This window comes from Rhinopithecus bieti, unplaced genomic scaffold, assembly GCF_001698545.2.
Source record: "Rhinopithecus bieti isolate Rb0 unplaced genomic scaffold, ASM169854v2 scaffold_9581, whole genome shotgun sequence".
Taxonomy (NCBI): Eukaryota; Metazoa; Chordata; class Mammalia; order Primates; family Cercopithecidae; genus Rhinopithecus; species Rhinopithecus bieti.
In genome coordinates, this window is record NW_016806413.1 from 810,103 (window position 1) to 829,575 (window position 19,473).

The 19,473-nt window shown below is 60.7% G+C and overlaps 1 protein-coding gene and 1 long non-coding RNA gene across 2 annotated transcripts; both read right to left on the reverse strand.

The window, feature by feature from the left end:
* Positions 1–2,668: 2,668 nt before the first annotated feature.
* On the reverse strand, positions 2,669–5,283 carry LOC108532296 (uncharacterized). Its single transcript, XR_001886405.1, has 2 exons — positions 3,438–5,283; positions 2,669–3,357 (listed from the first exon to the last, which is right to left on the reverse strand). It is a non-coding gene; the product is annotated as an uncharacterized LOC108532296 (long non-coding RNA).
* A 2,814-nt stretch (positions 5,284–8,097) lies between these two features.
* Positions 8,098–19,467, reverse strand: MXD4 (MAX dimerization protein 4). Its single transcript, XM_017876257.1, has 5 exons — positions 18,876–19,467; positions 15,896–15,925; positions 10,318–10,432; positions 8,961–9,123; positions 8,098–8,581 (listed from the first exon to the last, which is right to left on the reverse strand). Exons 1-5 carry the CDS (start codon positions 18,953–18,955, stop codon positions 8,424–8,426), a joined length of 546 nt encoding a protein of 181 aa, XP_017731746.1. The 5' UTR covers positions 18,956–19,467; the 3' UTR covers positions 8,098–8,423.
* Positions 19,468–19,473: the final 6 nt, after the last annotated feature.

The following is a 19,473-nucleotide window of genomic DNA, read 5'->3' on the forward strand; positions in this document are numbered from 1 at the left end:
AGAGCAAGACTCCGTCTCAAAAAAAAAAAAAAAAATATTTTAGGTTTTGGACAATATCTTTTCAGACTATTTTTAAACTTTAGAAGTAACAGTCAGATGCTAAAGATTATTTGTTTTAGATGTAGTTTTCCATGAATTTTGTGGGACTCTATTCTGCAAGCAATGGAGAATGGGGGGTGTTTTCAAGCAGGAGAGTGAATTCTCAGATGTGTGTTAGAAGCCTAATTCTGCAAGACCAAAAATGACAAAAGGTGGTAAGACACAAGATACAGGACCACTCTTGCAGCACGTAGGAGAGGAGGAGAGAGCTGGACAGAGAGAGCTGCAGGAGCTGGCAGAGCCTGGGGCCTGATGACTAGCCTGGGTCCGGGAGACTCTGGGGTTTCCAGCTGAGCAGGGAGTGGCATTTCTTCCTATTCTTCCTACTAATCCTTTCTATTAAGAAGAAAGTAGAAGACCATAGGGTTGGGAAAGAGTTTGTTTTCCATCCTGTTGACATTCATGTGACAGAGTGAGAACTCAGTCCCCAAACTCAGGAGCAGGTTTGGGTCAGCACAAGCCCAAAGGAGGTGACAGAGTTCATTCACCAAGGTGGCCATGTGGAGAGGGCCTTTGAAGTGGGGAGGAACGGGGACCACAAGGGCTGGCAGCGGAGACTGGGACTGGTGGGGTGTCAGAAAGGGCCTCAGGACAGGAGGAGGAGTCGTGAGCCCCTGAGGCTCAGCACGTCAGTGGCATAACCGTTTACATTCTAGAAAGATCCCCATGAGGCTGGAGTGCACGCGGCTGACGTGGCCAGGGACTAGGAAAGGAGGAAGGAGTGAGAAGGTCCTGTGGCAATTAGCCCAGATGATTCCAGCGCCTAATTTGGGTGGCCATAATCTCAGCAAAAATATGGTGGGAAGGGATATAGGGGGCTCAGGGCCCACTTCCCAGAGGAGGTTGTGCCTGAGCTGGTGAATGCAAGGAGCAGGTGGGAGTAGGGGCTAAAGTCAGTGCAGGGGTGGGCTGAATTGAGCTGAAGGACAAATGGCCGTGTTTGGGTTTAATCCGGAGGCCATGGGGACCCAGAGGAGGACTTTAGGGAGGTGAGCAAGGAGACCTTTGAGGTGATTCAGGCTGCCAAGAAGAGGGTGGGTGGGAGGCTGCAGGCAGGTGTCCCACTTGTAGGGGGACTTGCTGTAATGCAGATGTCCTACTTGGAGAGGGACTTGCTGTAACCCAACAAGCACAAAGATGGAAAACAGAGATGGACTCTGCTGGGAGAATCAAGGGCTTCCCAAAGGACAGAGATCCTGTCCCAGGTATCCCACCCTCCAGCCTGGTGAGCAGGGGAGGGGTGCGTCTCCAAATCTCAGTGTGCCACCTGTGAGAAGGGCCCAGCATGATGATACCAGGTACCAATCATACATGAACTGGGCACAGCCCCTGGCACCTGCATGCCCTTGATAGAAAATGGTAGTGGTGATCCCAAATCATAATATTTGGGATTTAAATGTCCACATTTACATGAATGACCAAATCCTGGTGGCTCTGAGGCCCCAGCCACATTCCCAGGAGGAACTGCTTTCTTTCCTGGGGTGCCCCGACTAATGGCCTCGAGGGTTCCTGGGGCGCACACAGGTTCAACGATCTAGACTGTGCTGCTGGGGGTTGGGGGAGCTCAGATTCCTCCGAGGGCCCCGGCAGGTACCCTCCATGGCCATCCCACAACCTGCTGGCGGGTCCCACTGGGCCATCTCCAATGCATAGCTGCCATGTGCACAGTGTGGCAACTCCACACTCAGGAGCCCCCGTATGACCACCCAGCTCCATCAATTCTCCAGCACTCAAGGCAGGCATGTCCTCTCAGCTGCCCATTGCTGGGCCCCCCAGGACTCCTCCCTCTGCACCAGGGTAGCTGGGCCCACACTGGCCCGGCAGATCAGAGGTCTCTGCTTCCAGGGGCGTTCCCTCCAAAAGGCCTCCCTGTGGGGGAGCAGGCAGCCAGCCCGGCTTGCTTGGTTGAGAGCAAGACCTCTTCTCCCCACTGTGCGATGTCTCATCACCTCACAACCACCCCATGATGGGCACGACAGGAGCCTGTGTCTCCACGGTCACCACCGGCACAAGGGGATGGCTGGCCATGCCATCTCACTTCACCTCAGCACGGCAGGTCCCCATGACAGGAAGGAGAAGCCATACCCAGGTAGTTCTGGGAACAGGTGCAGGAGGATTCTCACAGTGCAGCTCTGAGAGCTAACAGCCTCTATGCAGAGGGTTCTTGGCTGGCATGGAGCACCCCAAGGGGTGGGCTGTCCTCGGCCAGCAGGGCCCCAGCACAAGAGCCAGAGGCAAAGTCCCAGTGCCTCTGGGACAAGAGCAACAAGAGCATCCAGTTGGCCAACAGGCCTGGGGGGGCACCCGCCTCAAACCCGCCTTCACCCAGCTCCAGGTGCCACAGCATCCAGGGAGGCAGCTGTGATGGTGGGCCCGGTGGGGTTGGCAGCAGGGGGTAACGTGCTCCGTCAGGCCTCCCAGAAAAGAGGCTGTGGTAGGGCAACGAGGGCCACGGCCCAAGGGCCACACAATGTGGTGCCACTGGGCCAGGCTCTCTGCTTCGAGGCCGAGGGCAGGACGCAAAGCATGGTGACAGTGACAATCACAGAAAGAGCCGGAGCCAATAGAGTGAGATATAAAAATCTGTATTTATATTACAATGACATAAGGACACAGCATGGCCCACACGGTGGACAGGTGGGCGGGGGCCCCTTTCCCCTCTAGCGCACACCTCCCTCACCGGCACCAGGCCCTTGTGTGGCCCCTGACTCTGGCACGGAACCTGCCCTAGTGCCCAACATGGACCTGGGGCCACAATGCTGGCCCAGGGTCAGGGTCCTCTGTGCAGGCAGTGGGGAGAGGGGTCCCAGGTTCCCTGACAGAGGGAGGCAGGGCACGGGAGAGCCTGCCTTGCCCAGCAGACGGCATGGGCTGGGGCAGACAGCAGAGTGGGGCCCCCAGGGCCACAGACCAGTACAGGGCTCCACCACCCAGGGAACACAGGCCCAAGCACTGCGCCACTAAGATGGGGTCTGCAAAGGCAAAGCCTTGCTGCAGCCTTTTCCCCTCTGCGAGGATGGCGGGGGTCTGCTATGTGGTTTGCGGGGGTTATCCTGGTATGCGGGAGCTGCCTTCCAGTAAGTCTGGGGAACCCAACCCTGAGTCTGGGTGCTCAGTGGCCGAGAGCACCGGTGTGGGCTGGGAGGGCACACGCAGAGGCTCAGGAGCCCCCGGCGCTGTTCTGCTCCTGTCTGCTCTCTATAGACACAGTGATGGCCTCTTGGTCCCTGCAGCCTCCAGTGATGGCAGCCTGGGCCCCTGGCAGGGAGCAGTGGGAGGTTTGAGCATATGGTGACTCCTACGACTAGCCCCCACCCAGTGGGCCACCCTTCACCCACCTGCTGGTGGCAGGGAGGGGCAGCTGAACAGCACCCCGGGTGGCTACGAGACTGCCTCGCAGTCCACGTGGGAACCACGGCCTCAAGAGCCACAGGCTGAGCTGCTGGGAGGGTCGGCTGAGGGGCCACCACTGGTCCCTGGGTGGATTCTGCTGGGCAGAGATGAGAGCAGAAGCCCCCTGGCTGCCCCAGGCACTGGAGGGTGGGGCAGGGAGCTGGTGCTTCAAGAATTGAGGGCAGGGACACGACCACCTCAGGGCCCCGGAGTGCTGGCTGGGGAAGCAAGGTTTTACACACGGCCCGCCTTGCTCAGAGGTGCCGCAGTGTTTGAAATGAAGCCTCGGGGGGACAGAATCAGGCAGGCAGGGGAAGCTCCTTTCTGGGTGCCCCTGGCCCCCAGTGGGGCCGGAAGGAGATGCAGACAGGCCTCCTCACAACCACCCACAACGCGTTCGGATGCCCCTCAGCTCCAGGCACCACACCCCCTATGGCCTGCAGGGCAGGTTCTGTACCAGAGTTGTTTCCAGGGACCCCTTTCCACCACAAAGGGCCCCCCACCCTGGGGCATCTATGCCTATGACTGGAAATAGACACAAATTTTCCCCATGATATGGAAACTGGCTAGAGATGCACCAGAGGCACGGCAGACACTGCTGTGGGCCAGCCCCAAGGACAGAGGACGTCAGGAAGGAAAGGCGGGTGCAAGCCTCCTGGTGCCAGGCCTGCACCACCCAGTGAGCAGTCTTCATTGGCTGCCAGTGTCTGAAACCTGGAGCCCTCACTTAGGCCAGGAAGCAGGGGGCTCGAGTCAGGTGACAGGTGAGAATCCACCTCTCTAGTGAGCAAGTAGACCCCTGCCAGCTGCTGGGGAGGACACCACTAGGCCCCTCCGTGCCACCCACAGGGGCCTGGCTGCATCGCCCCCAGGAAGCCCTGGCTGCTGGGAGGGGCTGCCCACAGGAGATGAGAGGACAGCACTAGCTGGGCAGGCCTGGGGCACCCTGAGCCACGAGGGACATGCTGGTGGGAAGGGCAAGGCCAGACACAAGACACAAGGCACACTTTGACGACATGACAGAGGGACAGGTCCCTGAGACGCTGGGTGGCTCCCACCCCTCAGCAAACAAGGACACAACAATGGCTAGGAAAATAGAGTACAAAAATCTGGTACAGGAAACAGAGGCGGCACACACGGGCGTCCCTTGGCCGAGAGTCTTTAGGCTTTCTTTTTTTAAAAAATGGTTGTTTTGTTTTTTTTTGGGAAAGCCTCTCTGCCAGCTGAGGCTGCCGCAGCAGAGCTCATGAAGAGCCCTTTCCTAAGGTGGCTCCCGGAGCCCTAACTGGGCTGCTGGGCAGTGCAGCATTTTACTTTTTTGCTTTTCGTTTAAAAAAGGGAGATGAGTAAGCCCCCGAGGACCCAGTGGCTGCAACTTTTACCAGCCTCCAGCTCACCCCAACCCTAGCCAGGAAGAGATGCCCCTCTCCTATGCAGACAGGCAGGCAGGATGGGTGGGCGTGGGTGAGCGGGAGCTGGAGGGGGAACCAGGCACAGCCCAGGGGCTGATGTTTGCCAGGTGACCCCTGAAGGCCATCATCCCCAGAACAGGTGACCTCGGGGTGCCCCGGTGTGTCTGCGTGTGTGAGCATGTACATGAGTGCGTGTACCTAGGTGCGTGCGTGTGTGCGTCTGACAGTCCTACCAGAGCAGACACTGCCCAGCTCGGTGTGGGCTGGGCTGGCCTGGCCTGCCCCGAGAGCCTAGCCCTAGGTTCTGACAACTGCGACGTGGGAAGGACCTTGACCACCCACCTGCCCCAGGTGCTCACCCAGGTCCCGCCCTTCACAGATCCCTTNTGACAATCACAGAAAGAGCCGGAGCCAATAGAGTGAGATATAAAAATCTGTATTTATATTACAATGACATAAGGACACAGCATGGCCCACACGGTGGACAGGTGGGCGGGGGCCCCTTTCCCCTCTAGCGCACACCTCCCTCACCGGCACCAGGCCCTTGTGTGGCCCCTGACTCTGGCACGGAACCTGCCCTAGTGCCCAACATGGACCTGGGGCCACAATGCTGGCCCAGGGTCAGGGTCCTCTGTGCAGGCAGTGGGGAGAGGGGTCCCAGGTTCCCTGACAGAGGGAGGCAGGGCACGGGAGAGCCTGCCTTGCCCAGCAGACGGCATGGGCTGGGGCAGACAGCAGAGTGGGGCCCCAGGGCCACAGACCAGTACAGGGCTCCACCACCCAGGGAACACAGGCCCAAGCACTGCGCCACTAAGATGGGGTCTGCAAAGGCAAAGCCTTGCTGCAGCCTTTTCCCCTCTGCGAGGATGGCGGGGTCTGCTATGTGGTTTGCGGGGTTATCCTGGTATGCGGGAGCTGCCTTCCAGTAAGTCTGGGGAACCCAACCCTGAGTCTGGGTGCTCAGTGGCCGAGAGCACCGGTGTGGGCTGGGAGGGCACACGCAGAGGCTCAGGAGCCCCGGCGCTGTTCTGCTCCTGTCTGCTCTCTATAGACACAGTGATGGCCTCTTGGTCCCTGCAGCCTCCAGTGATGGCAGCCTGGGCCCCTGGCAGGGAGCAGTGGGAGGTTTGAGCATATGGTGACTCCTACGACTAGCCCCACCCAGTGGGCCACCCTTCACCCACCTGCTGGTGGCAGGGAGGGGCAGCTGAACAGCACCCCGGGTGGCTACGAGACTGCCTCGCAGTCCACGTGGGAACCACGGCCTCAAGAGCCACAGGCTGAGCTGCTGGGAGGGTCGGCTGAGGGGCCACCACTGGTCCCTGGGTGGATTCTGCTGGGCAGAGATGAGAGCAGAAGCCCCTGGCTGCCCCAGGCACTGGAGGGTGGGGCAGGGAGCTGGTGCTTCAAGAATTGAGGGCAGGGACACGACCACCTCAGGGCCCCGGAGTGCTGGCTGGGGAAGCAAGGTTTTACACACGGCCCGCCTTGCTCAGAGGTGCCGCAGTGTTTGAAATGAAGCCTCGGGGGGACAGAATCAGGCAGGCAGGGGAAGCTCCTTTCTGGGTGCCCCTGGCCCCAGTGGGGCCGGAAGGAGATGCAGACAGGCCTCCTCACAACCACCCACAACGCGTTCGGATGCCCCTCAGCTCCAGGCACCACACCCCTATGGCCTGCAGGGCAGGTTCTGTACCAGAGTTGTTTCCAGGGACCCCTTTCCACCACAAAGGGCCCCCCACCCTGGGGCATCTATGCCTATGACTGGAAATAGACACAAATTTTCCCCATGATATGGAAACTGGCTAGAGATGCACCAGAGGCACGGCAGACACTGCTGTGGGCCAGCCCCAAGGACAGAGGACGTCAGGAAGGAAAGGCGGGTGCAAGCCTCCTGGTGCCAGGCCTGCACCACCCAGTGAGCAGTCTTCATTGGCTGCCAGTGTCTGAAACCTGGAGCCCTCACTTAGGCCAGGAAGCAGGGGCTCGAGTCAGGTGACAGGTGAGAATCCACCTCTCTAGTGAGCAAGTAGGCCCCTGCCAGCTGCTGGGGAGGACACCACTAGGCCCCTCCGTGCCACCCACAGGGGCCTGGCTGCATCGCCCCCAGGAAGCCCTGGCTGCTGGGAGGGGCTGCCCACAGGAGATGAGAGGACAGCACTAGCTGGGCAGGCCTGGGGCACCCTGAGCCACGAGGGACATGCTGGTGGGAAGGGCAAGGCCAGACACAAGACACAAGGCACACTTTGACGACATGACAGAGGGACAGGTCCCTGAGACGCTGGGTGGCTCCCACCCCTCAGCAAACAAGGACACAACAATGGCTAGGAAAATAGAGTACAAAATCTGGTACAGGAAACAGAGGCGGCACACACGGGCGTCCCTTGGCCGAGAGTCTTTAGGCTTTCTTTTTTTAAAAAATGGTTGTTTTGTTTTTTTTTGGGAAAGCCTCTCTGCCAGCTGAGGCTGCCGCAGCAGAGCTCATGAAGAGCCCTTTCCTAAGGTGGCTCCCGGAGCCCTAACTGGGCTGCTGGGCAGTGCAGCATTTTACTTTTTTGCTTTTCGTTTAAAAAAGGGAGATGAGTAAGCCCCGAGGACCCAGTGGCTGCAACTTTTACCAGCCTCCAGCTCACCCCAACCCTAGCCAGGAAGAGATGCCCCTCTCCTATGCAGACAGGCAGGCAGGATGGGTGGGCGTGGGTGAGCGGGAGCTGGAGGGGAACCAGGCACAGCCCAGGGGCTGATGTTTGCCAGGTGACCCCTGAAGGCCATCATCCCCAGAACAGGTGACCTCGGGGTGCCCCGGTGTGTCTGCGTGTGTGAGCATGTACATGAGTGCGTGTACCTAGGTGCGTGCGTGTGTGCGTCTGACAGTCCTACCAGAGCAGACACTGCCCAGCTCGGTGTGGGCTGGGCTGGCCTGGCCTGCCCCGAGAGCCTAGCCCTAGGTTCTGACAACTGCGACGTGGGAAGGACCTTGACCACCCACCTGCCCCAGGTGCTCACCCAGGTCCCGCCCTTCACAGATCCCTTATCCACGCCAGGAGCCTATGTGGAACTGACAGGTAGGTGGACAGACGGACGGATGGACAGACAGCCTTGCCTTCCTTCCTTCCTCGGTCCACTCCTTTCTCCTGGGATCCAGGGTTGGGGTCTGAGCTCCCTGTGGTGGTCATTAAGCCCCTCACACGGCACCTGCCGAGGTTTGCAGCAATGATATTTAATACTTCTGGAATGATTAGGAATCTGAGAACAGACCGTGGGCGGCTATGCTGACCAGGGCTCCGGACGTGGAAGCTGGGCCCTGCCTCCTTGCAGGGGACTCTGCCCAGCTGAGGGGGCGGGCAGCTCGGCAGGCCCTGACCAGCAAGCGGGCAGTGCCAGGCGGCCCAGGCGGCAGCGGGAGCTTCCAGAATGGCACAGCAGTGGGCCTGTGGAGAGGCTGGCGTCAACCGAAGGAGAACTGGAGGGCTGACACGCGTGGCTGGCGGGCAGGCAGGCCAAGGAGCAGAGGGCACGGGCCTACGAGAGGGCGGGGCGGCCCAGCCGCCGGCAGTGGGGCCCGAAGCCACTGTCGCCGCCGCTGCCACTCTGCAGGCTGTAGTGGTCGTCCGCGTCACTGCTGCTGCCAACACTGTCCAGCTCACCAGGGCCAAATTCCATGCCCTCTATGTCCACTTCTGGGAAGAACAGAGCGGGGATGGGGTCAGGCCACTCTAAGGGTGCCAGCCCATTTCTCCCTTTTCTGGAAGCAGAAGCTCTGGGCAAAGGAGCAGAAGTGCAGACGGCGCTGTCTGGGCCCTGGGGCAGCAGACGCCAGGGGGGCTCTGGCTAAGGACCCAGCTTCAGAAGCACCAGTCCTCAGCGGGCCATGCGGCCTCTGCATCCCACCCTCCCTGTCCAGTCCCTTCTGCGCTTAGACGGTGACAAACACACACCCCAGTGCAGCAGGGAGCTGGGAGAGTTCTCCCCAACCCCAGCCCCAGGCGCCTTCTCTCCACCCAGGGAGCTGCGCCACTGAGTGCCTGGAGGCCCAGGTGAGGCTGCCCCACGCCCCACCTTGCTCTGAGTCGTCCGTGGAGACGGCGGAGCCTGTGCTATCTGTGCGCACGCGCTCCACGCTCTGCACCGACAGCTGCTCCAGGCGCCGCTTCAGGAAGCGATGCTCCTGCTGCAGCTGCTCCTTGATGCTCAGTGCCCGGCGGTCCTGCTCCTCCAGTTTCTGCGGGCAGGGGGGGCTGTGAGCCCACAGCGGGAAGGGGACTCCCCATTTCCCCCTGGCCAGGAACCGGGGCACCCAGGCCTGGGCCGGGGAGGTTCCCTCTCCTTGACCAGACCTAGCCAGGCTATGGGCCACAGGGTGCCCAGTCTCTACTGGCCCCACAGCCTGAGGTGGATCCCTCCCTGTCCCAGCCAGGCGGTCACAGTCAGATGCCACCTCCCAGCCCTATGGTTTCCATCTATGGCCCAGCTCTAATACTCGCAGCCACCAGGCAGCCTTGGTCAAGCTGAGCCATGTATGGCCATGACACCCTGGGTCAGCGCTACCCGATCTTTGGCTGGCACCTTCTCCAGGACAGTCCTGCTTCCAGCGGGTCTCCTCACACACTCCCAGCCCTGCCTGCCCCCCGCAGGGCTGTGGCTTGTGCCATGCCTATCTCTGCAACACCTGCGCCCTGCCCTCTCTAAACCTTCCTGTGGGCCCCACTGAGACGCTGCTTGCTCTGTGAGGGCCCCCAGGGCTCTGGTTGTGCCCCTCTCAAAGCTCCTGCCACCCCAGCCGGGAGGTGGCCATGCCTATGCAGGCAGAGGCCCTCAGAGCAGATGGAGACTTGCCCTGGTTGGCCCAAATGTCACAAGGCCCCCAAACCAACAGGGCTGTCAAAAGTCCTTTGGGGGCTGCCCCAGGGAATGTCTCCCTCAGCCCAGACCTCCTGCCAGCCCCCACTGCCCCAACCTCCACCCTGGCACCCCCACCAGGCTGACTACTTTTAGTCTGCCTTCTGATGGCACCCAGGAAACCCTGCCCCTCCTGGCCTCTTCTCTCCTTCCTGGCCCACTCTCTCCTTCTAGCAGCTGCCTCTTCACAGCCCAGGGCCCCAGAGAGCTATCTGTCCCCCGAACTCCTCTTTTCCACCCCAACCTATGCTGCACTGCGACTTCTTATGCCATCAGCACCCAACAAACACAGCACAAGCCACAGAACTACCTCGACCCCTTGGCAGCTTCTGTTGCTGCTCCTCCACCCTGGCAAAAACCACCAGGCCCCCGACACACACCCGCCAGATGGCTCCCCACCCACCTTCAGGCCCTCTGATCCAAGGGCTGCCCAGGGTCCCCTGTGAGCACACCCCCAGGGCATGCAGGGACACCGAGGCAGCCGGACAGGGCAGGGTGGAGCGCAAGGCCCACTCACCTTGATATGCACCTTGGCCCGCTTCAGGAGGCTCAGCGTGGTGTGGCGGGTGCTGTCAGGGCCCAGGGGCACCAGTTGCTTGAGCTGTTCCAGGTACAGCCTGAGTTTGGCTCGTCTGAAAGCGCCAGAGACAGAACCATCAGGCTGGGGTGGCAAAGCCCATGGGGTGAGAGGTCTGGGGGAGGGCAGGAGGCAGTTTGCAGGGCCCTGCACAGACCCATCCTCACCATCCACTGCTGCAGATGTGCTGAGGGTCCCTCTCTGAGGATCCCCTCCTGGCCTGGCTGGGAACTCCCCCCACCCCAGGAGCAGCCCAACACCCACAGCCCCCAGACACCCGGCAGAAACGCCCAGCTCACCATGGCCTGCAGAGTCTCAGTGCGTCACCACCAGGCACTGCCCAGGAGCCCCAGCTCGCCCCCCTGCCATCCCCCATCCCCCATCCCTGCCCTGGAGTCCTCATGCACGGCAGGGTGGGGTAAGGCAACGGGTGCTGTTCAGGCTGCACCCAGAGATCTGGAGAGACCCAGACAAGATTTATGTCTCTCCACCTCATCGTGCACAATGTGCTCTCTGTCACTTTTGTGACCATGGAAACATGAGCAGCCTAGGTCAAGGGAGGGCCAGGGACCAGGCCCTTCCAACCCAAGTTTCATATCCCCTTGCAAGCCGCCTCATTCCAGAGTCTGTCCCTGTACCCACAGACGGATCCACTTTTCACAGAACTGGAGCCGTGACACCCAGTGGTGTTTGCTTGTTCACACTCAAGAGCACCTGCTCACACGCTACAATACTCCAGAACACATTCATCGGACACCTCGGGAGAGGGGCCCTGGCTTCATCCTAGGCCTGCCCCTGCGGAAACACCGCCTTCCCGGCTGGCCTGCTTGTCTGTGGGGGAGGATGGTGGAGCTCATGGGGTGCGGGGAGTCCAGCACACCCAGAGGCCTGGGACCCTGGCCACGCCCACATGCACCTGCCTAGCAGTGCAAGGTACCAGGAGGTTTTGTCACTGCCATGTTCAACCACAGACTCACCCATCCCGTGCAGGCCACAGAGTCTGCTTCCAAATATAGGACACTTTGCTTTGGGTAAATCCTTACGAGCGGAATGAGCAGGTCAAGGGGTAGGAATACTTTCTGAATCTTTTGAAAACCTGCCGCCCAACTGCCCTGCCACAGCTGATGCTTACACACGTGACTTCCCCCACATGGTGCCAACACTGAGCACCCCAGCCCTGGCATGTCTGCTCCTGCCGTTCCCAAGCCCAGCAAATCTTGTCCCCCTGGGAGTAACGTGGGCAGGGACAGCCATTTCCTTTGGACAGAGGAGGAGACTGAAGAAGGAGGCGGCTGCTGGGTGCAGCGGTTAACAGCTGCACCAGTTGGGAGGTCTGCCTGGAGGTGGCCTGAATGGGGCCAAGATCCTCAGCATCTCCCACGCTGCCTCCCGTGCACGGGTGCAGGGAAAGGGGTCCCAGGCTGCCACTACATGACTACCCCAGTTGCTGGAAGCTCAGCCTCCCCACCTCCAACAGGAGCGAGCGCCCTGCCACCCCCCAACCCAGGAACTGTGCAGGCAAGAGGCCAAAGGGTGCTCTCTCTGCTAAAGGAGGGGCCCTTTCCCGAGGCACGTTGCCAACGTACTGCGGCCACCACTGGGACCAGGTCTGCAAGTGGGGGCGTTGCCAAGGGCCTCCTTTCCTGGTCCACTCTAGCAAATGGCTTTCCAACCCACCACGTAATTACATCAGTACTACATGACCTCTGCAGAACAATTTAAAAATGCAAATCAACTCTAAAAGGAAAAAAAATTAAAAGTACCCCCAAATTCCACCACCCCAAAACACCTCATTATCATTTTAGTGTGTTACACGTGCACATCATGAATGTCAAGTGAAAAAATTAGAATACGGAACCACACAGGTGACAAGTGACCCAATTTTGTTTAAAAAATAAAAGAGCAGACGCACACGAGAGACGACAGAACAAAACGAGGCACAGGGAGTGTGCGTCTCCAGGCGATGCGCCTGGCAATTTTATTTCTTTAGCTTTGTACTTTTCTGTATTTTTCAGGTTTTCTATGCTAAAAAAAACACACACACACACATTGCTGTAACAATCAGAGAAAGACACGTTTGCACAAGAAAGAAAAACACAGCTAACAGACAAATAACAAGTAGAAAAATCTTTGCAATACATATAAAAGACAAATGATTAGTATTCGTGGTATTTTGAGCTCATACACATCAAAAATTAAAAGCAGAATGCCTCGACGTCACAACGGGCGGAGGACACAAACAGGCTGCAGGACACGAGGGCCAACCTAACCTAATGCCCGGCTCCATCTCACCAGAGCCAGGAAATGCACACGCAAACAAGGAGGTACGACTGGCACCCTCCGACGGGCTGACGTGAGAAGGGATGGCTCCTGCGCCAGCCAACTCGAGGGATCATTGATGGCTTGCTGGTGGGAGAGCAAAAGGGGACACAGGTCTGAAGAGCCATTGGCACAGTTATCACTGACCGCCAACCAGCATCTCTACTTTTAGGGCCTTGGTCCTACAAAACTATCCCCTCGGATCCGCAAAGGTCTGTGCTCACCAAGGCACATCGCAGGACTGTCCGGAAGTCCCTGTGTTAACCAGAGGGTCATCACTAAGAACGCTGGTGGCACAGCCAAGTGTCCTGTGCAGTCATCGGGGATGAGCAGGTAGAGGAGTGTGCCCTGACGCAGGTGGACAGGACTTACGTACGTGGTGTCAGGTGAAAGACCAAGTGAGGAAATGGAGAACAAGGTCCCCTCCTTATCCAAGTCTCATCGGCAATGTTAGTGCCCACGGGGAGCAGAGGAGGATGTGGCTCAGCCTCCGAGTGCCTGGGATGCAGTCTCTGGGGTGGGGTGCAGGGGAGGTCCGTGAACAGACCGCTTTAGAAATCACGGAACACCTTTCTCGAGAGACAAACAGAAGCCATCTGACCACACACACGCACTGTCCAAGCCAGTAACAGGTCCACCTGGCCCAGGAGGGCAGGCACCAGGGCTGGAGGCCACAGAAATTCCTGCCCTGAGCAGTGCCAGTGGCCTGGAGCCAACTCTACCAGTGGCTGGTTGTGGGACCCCAGGAAGATCCCCACCCACCCCTCCGAGCCAGGAAGCCCCTTGGCCCAGGGCTGCACTGGGCTCCCACTGGGCCCTCCCCTCCTGAAGCCCCTGCAGTGCCCTGGGCCCCCTGCCAGCACCCCACGGCTGTCCCTGGGCATCCAAAGGGCTTTTAAAACCCCCACTTCCTGAAGGAACCCTGTGTGGATTCAGGAGGCAGAACCCGCCTGCAGGACTAGTGCGCTGGGCTGGTATCAACAGCAGCCCCACCTCTGACGCAGCACTTTCCAGCTTCCCCAAAAACCCCAAACCCAGAGGGGGACCCAGGGCACCGAGAGGGCATGGCTCCACGCCAGCGTCCCAGCCAACCAGAGAACCTGGCTGCGGCTGACGGGGAGCTAGGGGTGGCTCAGGAGCACACGTGCCTCCCACTCCCTCTGCCTGCATTTTCTAGATGTTGCCGACAGAACCTCCCGAGGTACGTGAAGGCCGTGTGAGGCTGCATCAGCACATGAGGCTGGGCTGCAGGGGGCTCCTGGGGACCTCCAAAACCTGCACATGCTTGGGGGAATGTGGGGCAGGGACTCAGCTGAGGACTCTGGACTGGCCTTTGGGATGGGCTCTGCCATCCAGGGGCTGTCAAGGGCCAGGAGAGAAGGCTGGGACCTTCCCCCAAAACACACTAAGACCATAGCCTGGAGTAGAGCCAGTGAGGTCAGCAGCCAAGAAGGTGAGGCCTCCACAGTCCCCAGGACCCTGGGGTCGGCAACGATGCACCAGCCTCAGACCTGCTGAAGCTGCCTCTCTACAAAGGGAGGAGAAGGGCTGGGCAGGCTTGGCTCAGAGCACCCACAAGGGGAAGTCCCATAGGCCCTGCCCAGTCCCCAGTAAGAGGACACCTCCGGGCAAAGCAATGTCCAGGGCCTGCCTCCCGGGGATGGCTGGGTGGCCCAGCCAGGGGCTTCCTTCCTTCCTCAAGACAGCACGCAGCCCTTCCTGCAGCCAAGAGCAGCTGGCATCAGGTAGGCTGTGATCCAGGGCCCCAGGCCTGTGAGTGGGCTGGGGCTGTCCACATCTGCCTCTTGGCCAGCCGGAGACAGAAACCCCCTGCACTGGGGTGGGGGAGTCCACAGAGACACCCTGGCTGCCCACCCATCCCTCCTCTGTGTCTCAAGAAGGCTCCATGAGGCCCTGACTAAATGCAGCCTCTGGAAAGAGAGCAGAGGGCAAAGCCAGGTCAAACGGCAGCTGCAGGGGTCCCCTGTCCTCCCCAATGGCTGCCACATCTTTGCCACCCATCCTCCCCCAATGTCACTGCCCCTCAGTCTGTCCCCATTGGGAAGCTGTCCTCCCAGGGACTGCCTCCAGGAAGCCTTCCCTGAACACCTCCACGTGCCTGCCCCAGCTCCTGGGTCCTGGTCAAGGCTAGGCTGGTCTCCTTAGGCCTGGGAACAACTCCAGGCCTCCCTGGTTCTCTTGGGCCCTGTACCTGCCCCCACCTCTGTGGCCTCTAGGGAACCCCCCAAACACACATGACCTGTCCAGGAAGTGCAGTTCCTCAGAGAACACTGCGTTCTGTCCCTGCCCAGCTGCCCGCCCCAGCCAGCAGCCCGAATCCCAGGGGAACGGAAGTTGGCGCTGCTGTGGGGGTAGACATGGGGGGGAGGCGGAGACCTGGCTGAGCACCAAATTTTTCTAGAGGGAACTGTGGGGGGGCTTAGCCAGCACGCAGACCTGCCCCACCAGGAACGGAAGAGCTGACCCATTTCACAGATGGGATCACAAGTCAGGAGGGAGCGATGGCCCAGCATCCTTCAGGGGAACCTTCCTCGTCCTAGCATGGGGGCTCCTGCCTCTAGGGCTGCCTCTGTACTCACCCAGGGCTCCCGCTGCCAGCCCCTAGGCCCCTGAGCTCACCTGCAACTCGTCCCCACCAGCAGAGCTGGGCCTGCAGCCCTAGCTGCCTCCGGCTGTCACCAGGGGGAACAAATACCCCGCAGCTTTACTCGAGGGCTCACCTGAATCCTGCCCTGGGCCAGAGCTTCCCACACGGCCAGGGACTGGCTGCTCTCCATCTGCCCCTCAGACAAGCCTGTAGCACGGCTCCTTGGAAGGCAGACCCCAGAATGCACAGGGCAGATAGCCGAACCCTCCTGATTGGAGACCACTGTTCTGAAAGCTAAGGGCCCTGACTGTCACATAGCACAAGGGGCCCTGCTCCAGGTCTCTGACTCCCACTTGGATGAGCTCCGGAAAGCAGGGCCTGGGCCCCCCGCCATCTCCTGCCTCCAGCACAGAGTGCCTGAAACAGACCTCAGCCTCCTCCTCCAAGCTTGACCCTTCCCAAGACAAGGACACACCCTAGCAGCACACTTGGCCATGCCCGGGACAAGGGCGGGCTCAGCGCACCACATACCCTCAGTAGAAGGGTGGGCCAGGTGCTGGGCTCATGTTGGGGGCTGGGGGTATCACTTACCTGTGCTTTTCTAGCTCGTTGTGTGAAGACCTGTTTAGGGAGACAGAAAGACAGAGCTCACTCTGCTGCGTGACCACCAGGGCACAGAGAACAGCGCCCTCCTCAGGGGCCAGGACCTGCAGACAGTGGCTGGCTGTGTCTGGGTTCCGGAATGGACCAGAACAATGAGGGCTGGGACAGCTGCCCACCCAGGGTTGGGGGAACCACATGCTGAGGGTGGACACTGGTTGTCAGCTTTGGGTACTCCATGCTGGGGGAGCCCCAGCTCACGCCCGGGAGTTCTCCATGGGTCAGGGACTTGGTTTGGTGAGAAGCAGCAACAGGGGCCAGGTCTGCTCACAGTGAGGCCCAGAGATGCAGGCAGGTCCAGGGCGCCCAGGGCCACAAGCCCACCTAGCAAGGCCTGTGGGGAATCTGGCTGAGAGGAGGACCCAGGCCTCCTTCCAAAGGGGTGGGGGAGGCCCAGGGAGCAGCAGCAGGTCCTGGCACTGACCCCTACTAACTACTCGCCTTCCCTGCTCCCCAATTCCTGAGGCCAGCTGTGTCCTTGGAGCCAAAGCAGCCTAGTACCTGGGACAAACAGCAGGTGGAGATGGAGCCCAGAGACCTGGCCCTCAGGACACGGGTGGTCCTGTCCTGACACCACCACTCTGTTGGGCTCACACACCTGCGTGACCACAGCCCACCTTACCAATGGGGACCAGGGACACAGCAGTGTCAGGCAGGTCAGCCCATGAGGGGGCTTCTGAGATGCGGATGCTTCCCAGGCCAGTGGGCACAGGGGGACACTGACGCCAGCCCTTCCACTTCCCTCGGGGACTGTGTGCTAGCAGGATGGGCCGCCCTGGAGGCCTCTCTGGGGACAGTGGCCGCACCTGCTGCTCACCTGTCTTGCCCATTCAGACACGGGCACACAGCTCCAAGCACCACAGCAGGTGCCACAGCATCTGCCCTGGAGGACAACGAGGCAGGGGGACCTCGCTCCCAGCTCCAGACCACCTTCCCAGTCCAGGCAGGACCCCACAGGCCAGCCAGGGCTTCCGGGCCTCCCAGGATGCTGCTGCACAGGTAGGCAGAGAGCTCAGACCACTTCTGGGCACCTCCAGACCCAGCCCTGAGGCCTCTCCCTGCCCTCAGGTCCTGGCTTCTTCCTGAAGTTTCTGCTGACCACTGCCTGCTTCAGGAACTTGGGATCTGGCATCTCCTGTCCCAACCACTCAGGCCAAGGGCCTGCCCCTCCCACCTGCTGCACCAACAGGCTCTGGGCCCCCCTGTGTAGCCTCAGCAGAGCCTCCAGACCCAGGTCTCAGGATCCTGGAGAGCCTGATAGTCACATGAGCTGGACAAGGAGCCTCAAGAATCACTGCCAGGGCCAGCCAGGGCCGGCCAGAGCGAGTAGAGGCCACAGCCATATGCTCCTCACTGGCCTCACAGAGATGGGCCCCTGCACCAGCCTTTCTGCCTCCCCAGAACAGGCAGGCCACAGGAATGAGCTGTGCTCTCTGTCCTCAGCCCAAACCGCAGCCTGGCCACATGGGTCTGTAGTCTGCTGGCTCAGAAGGGAGACCAGGGTCAGCAGGTGCCCTTCAACGTAAAAGCCTACCTGCCTACCCCTTGAAGGGTGGCGTGGGACTGGACCCCACCCTGGAGGCAGGGGGCACTCCTCCAGCAGCCAGGGCCCCTCCTGCAGCTCCTCCTGGACCCAGAGACCCTTGGGGCCCATCGAGGGGGATGTTCGCCACATGGGTCCCAGGAGCACTCTATCCCTCAGGAGAGGTGGGACCCATCCCCGCTGAGGCTGGGCCAAGTGCGTTCCCAGCACTCCTGTGACCCCAGGAGACAAGCACACTTCCCATAGAATAGACCCCCCTGCAGGCTGGCCCCAGTCCCCTGCCGCCTCCCTCAACCCTGACACTGTCCTCTGGCCCCACTCCCTACCTGTTGCCCCAGCCCCACTGTGCCATGTCCCCTCCCTCACCTTGGCAGAGCATGGAAGCCTCACAGGTGGGGACAAGTCAGGGGCTCAGAGACCCTCTGGCCCCCTGCTCTGCCCAGCCACTTGTCTGGGCTGGCTGAGGAAGGGCTCCAGAGCAGTGCTGCCCATCAAGGGAGGGGCCAAGCCGCCAGCCCTGGACTGCCTCAAGCCCCAGGGGAGCAGGGCTCGGCCCAGAGGAGCCAGGGGGAGATGCACCAGAGTTAGGGAGCCCTCTGCCTCCCTCAACAGTGCCCCCATGGTCTCTGTCCCAGCAGAATGTGGACAGCTAGGACCCCAACTCAGAACAGGTGTCATCACAGGTGGGTGAGTGGCGGGCAAGTAACTAAACCTCTCCTTGCCTCAGTTTCCTTGGCCATAAATAGAGATAAAAATCACATCGCCTCTCTGAGCCTGGGGTGAACATGAACCGGCTGCGTGTGTGAAACACTCAGCATAGAGGCAGTGTTTGGGCAGCCTTGGCCAGGACGCTGGTTGTCTGCTCTGGGTACTCCACGCTGGGGGAGCCCCAGCTCGCGCCCCGGAGTTCTCCACCGGTCAGGGACTCAGTCTGGTGAGAAGCAGCAGCAGGGGCCGGGTTGGCTCACTGAGGAGGCCTGAGGCAATGGTCCCCTCGTCACACTCCTGTCCTTCCCCAAACTGTCCCCAATAAGGGACCAGGGGCTGGGACTCAGAGACAGGTCCCAGCCAGAGCAGCAGGGGTCTCACTAATTCCTCACCTGGCTCAGGACACCACAGAGATGGGTCCCTGAGCCAGCCTTTCTGTTTCCCCAGAACAGGCAGGCCACAGGAATGCGCCATGCCTTGGGGCTCTGAAGCCCCCTACAAACGCAGCTCCCAGCCTGCTCACACAGAAGGGCTGGGCCAAGGTGGGCCCAGACAGGGCCAGGTGTGCCGCGGTCCTCACAGCAGCGAGGAGGACGGAAATCCCTGGGGAGCCCCGGCCCAGGATCCCCACTTCCCACGCGGGGCGGCACCTGTACGCACCCCAGCTTCAGGCGTTCTGCTGCCTGAACACGAGGCCAAGGTATGGAGAGCGCAGCTGGCACCAGGAGTAATGACTTCATGGGGCCCCTGACGTGCAGCCTGCCCCTCCTCCCGCCCCCTTAAAAGGCCTCCGTCTTAAAGAAGACGACCCCCACACTGGTGGTTGGAGTTTCGCTGTGTCAGGAAGCCGGGCAGGAGCGGTGGGCACCCTGGGAGGAGTGGTGGCCCAGGACAGCGCCTCCACTCGCCTTCTCTGTTCAGGCTCCTGTGAGTTGGGGGAGGTCGCCGAGCAGCACAGTTCGGCTCTGAGTCAGTCGAAAGGAGGCCGCCCACCCACCCGCGGAAAAAAGGGGAGAGGGCCGGCAGCCCCTGGGGACCCTGGCTGAGGCTGTTTCCCCAGACCGACCGGGCACCAGCCAGCGCCCGCTGACAACTTTTCTACCGCCTGGAAAAGTCCAGAACAACTCGGGGGCGGGGAGCGGGCGCGGGAGCGGACCCCGGCGGCGGGCGCTGTACGCGTGGCACTGTTTACGCGAGCGGCCCGGGAGGCGCGGCCGCAGGAAGATGGCGACGGCGAGGGCGGGGCCGGCCGGGCGGG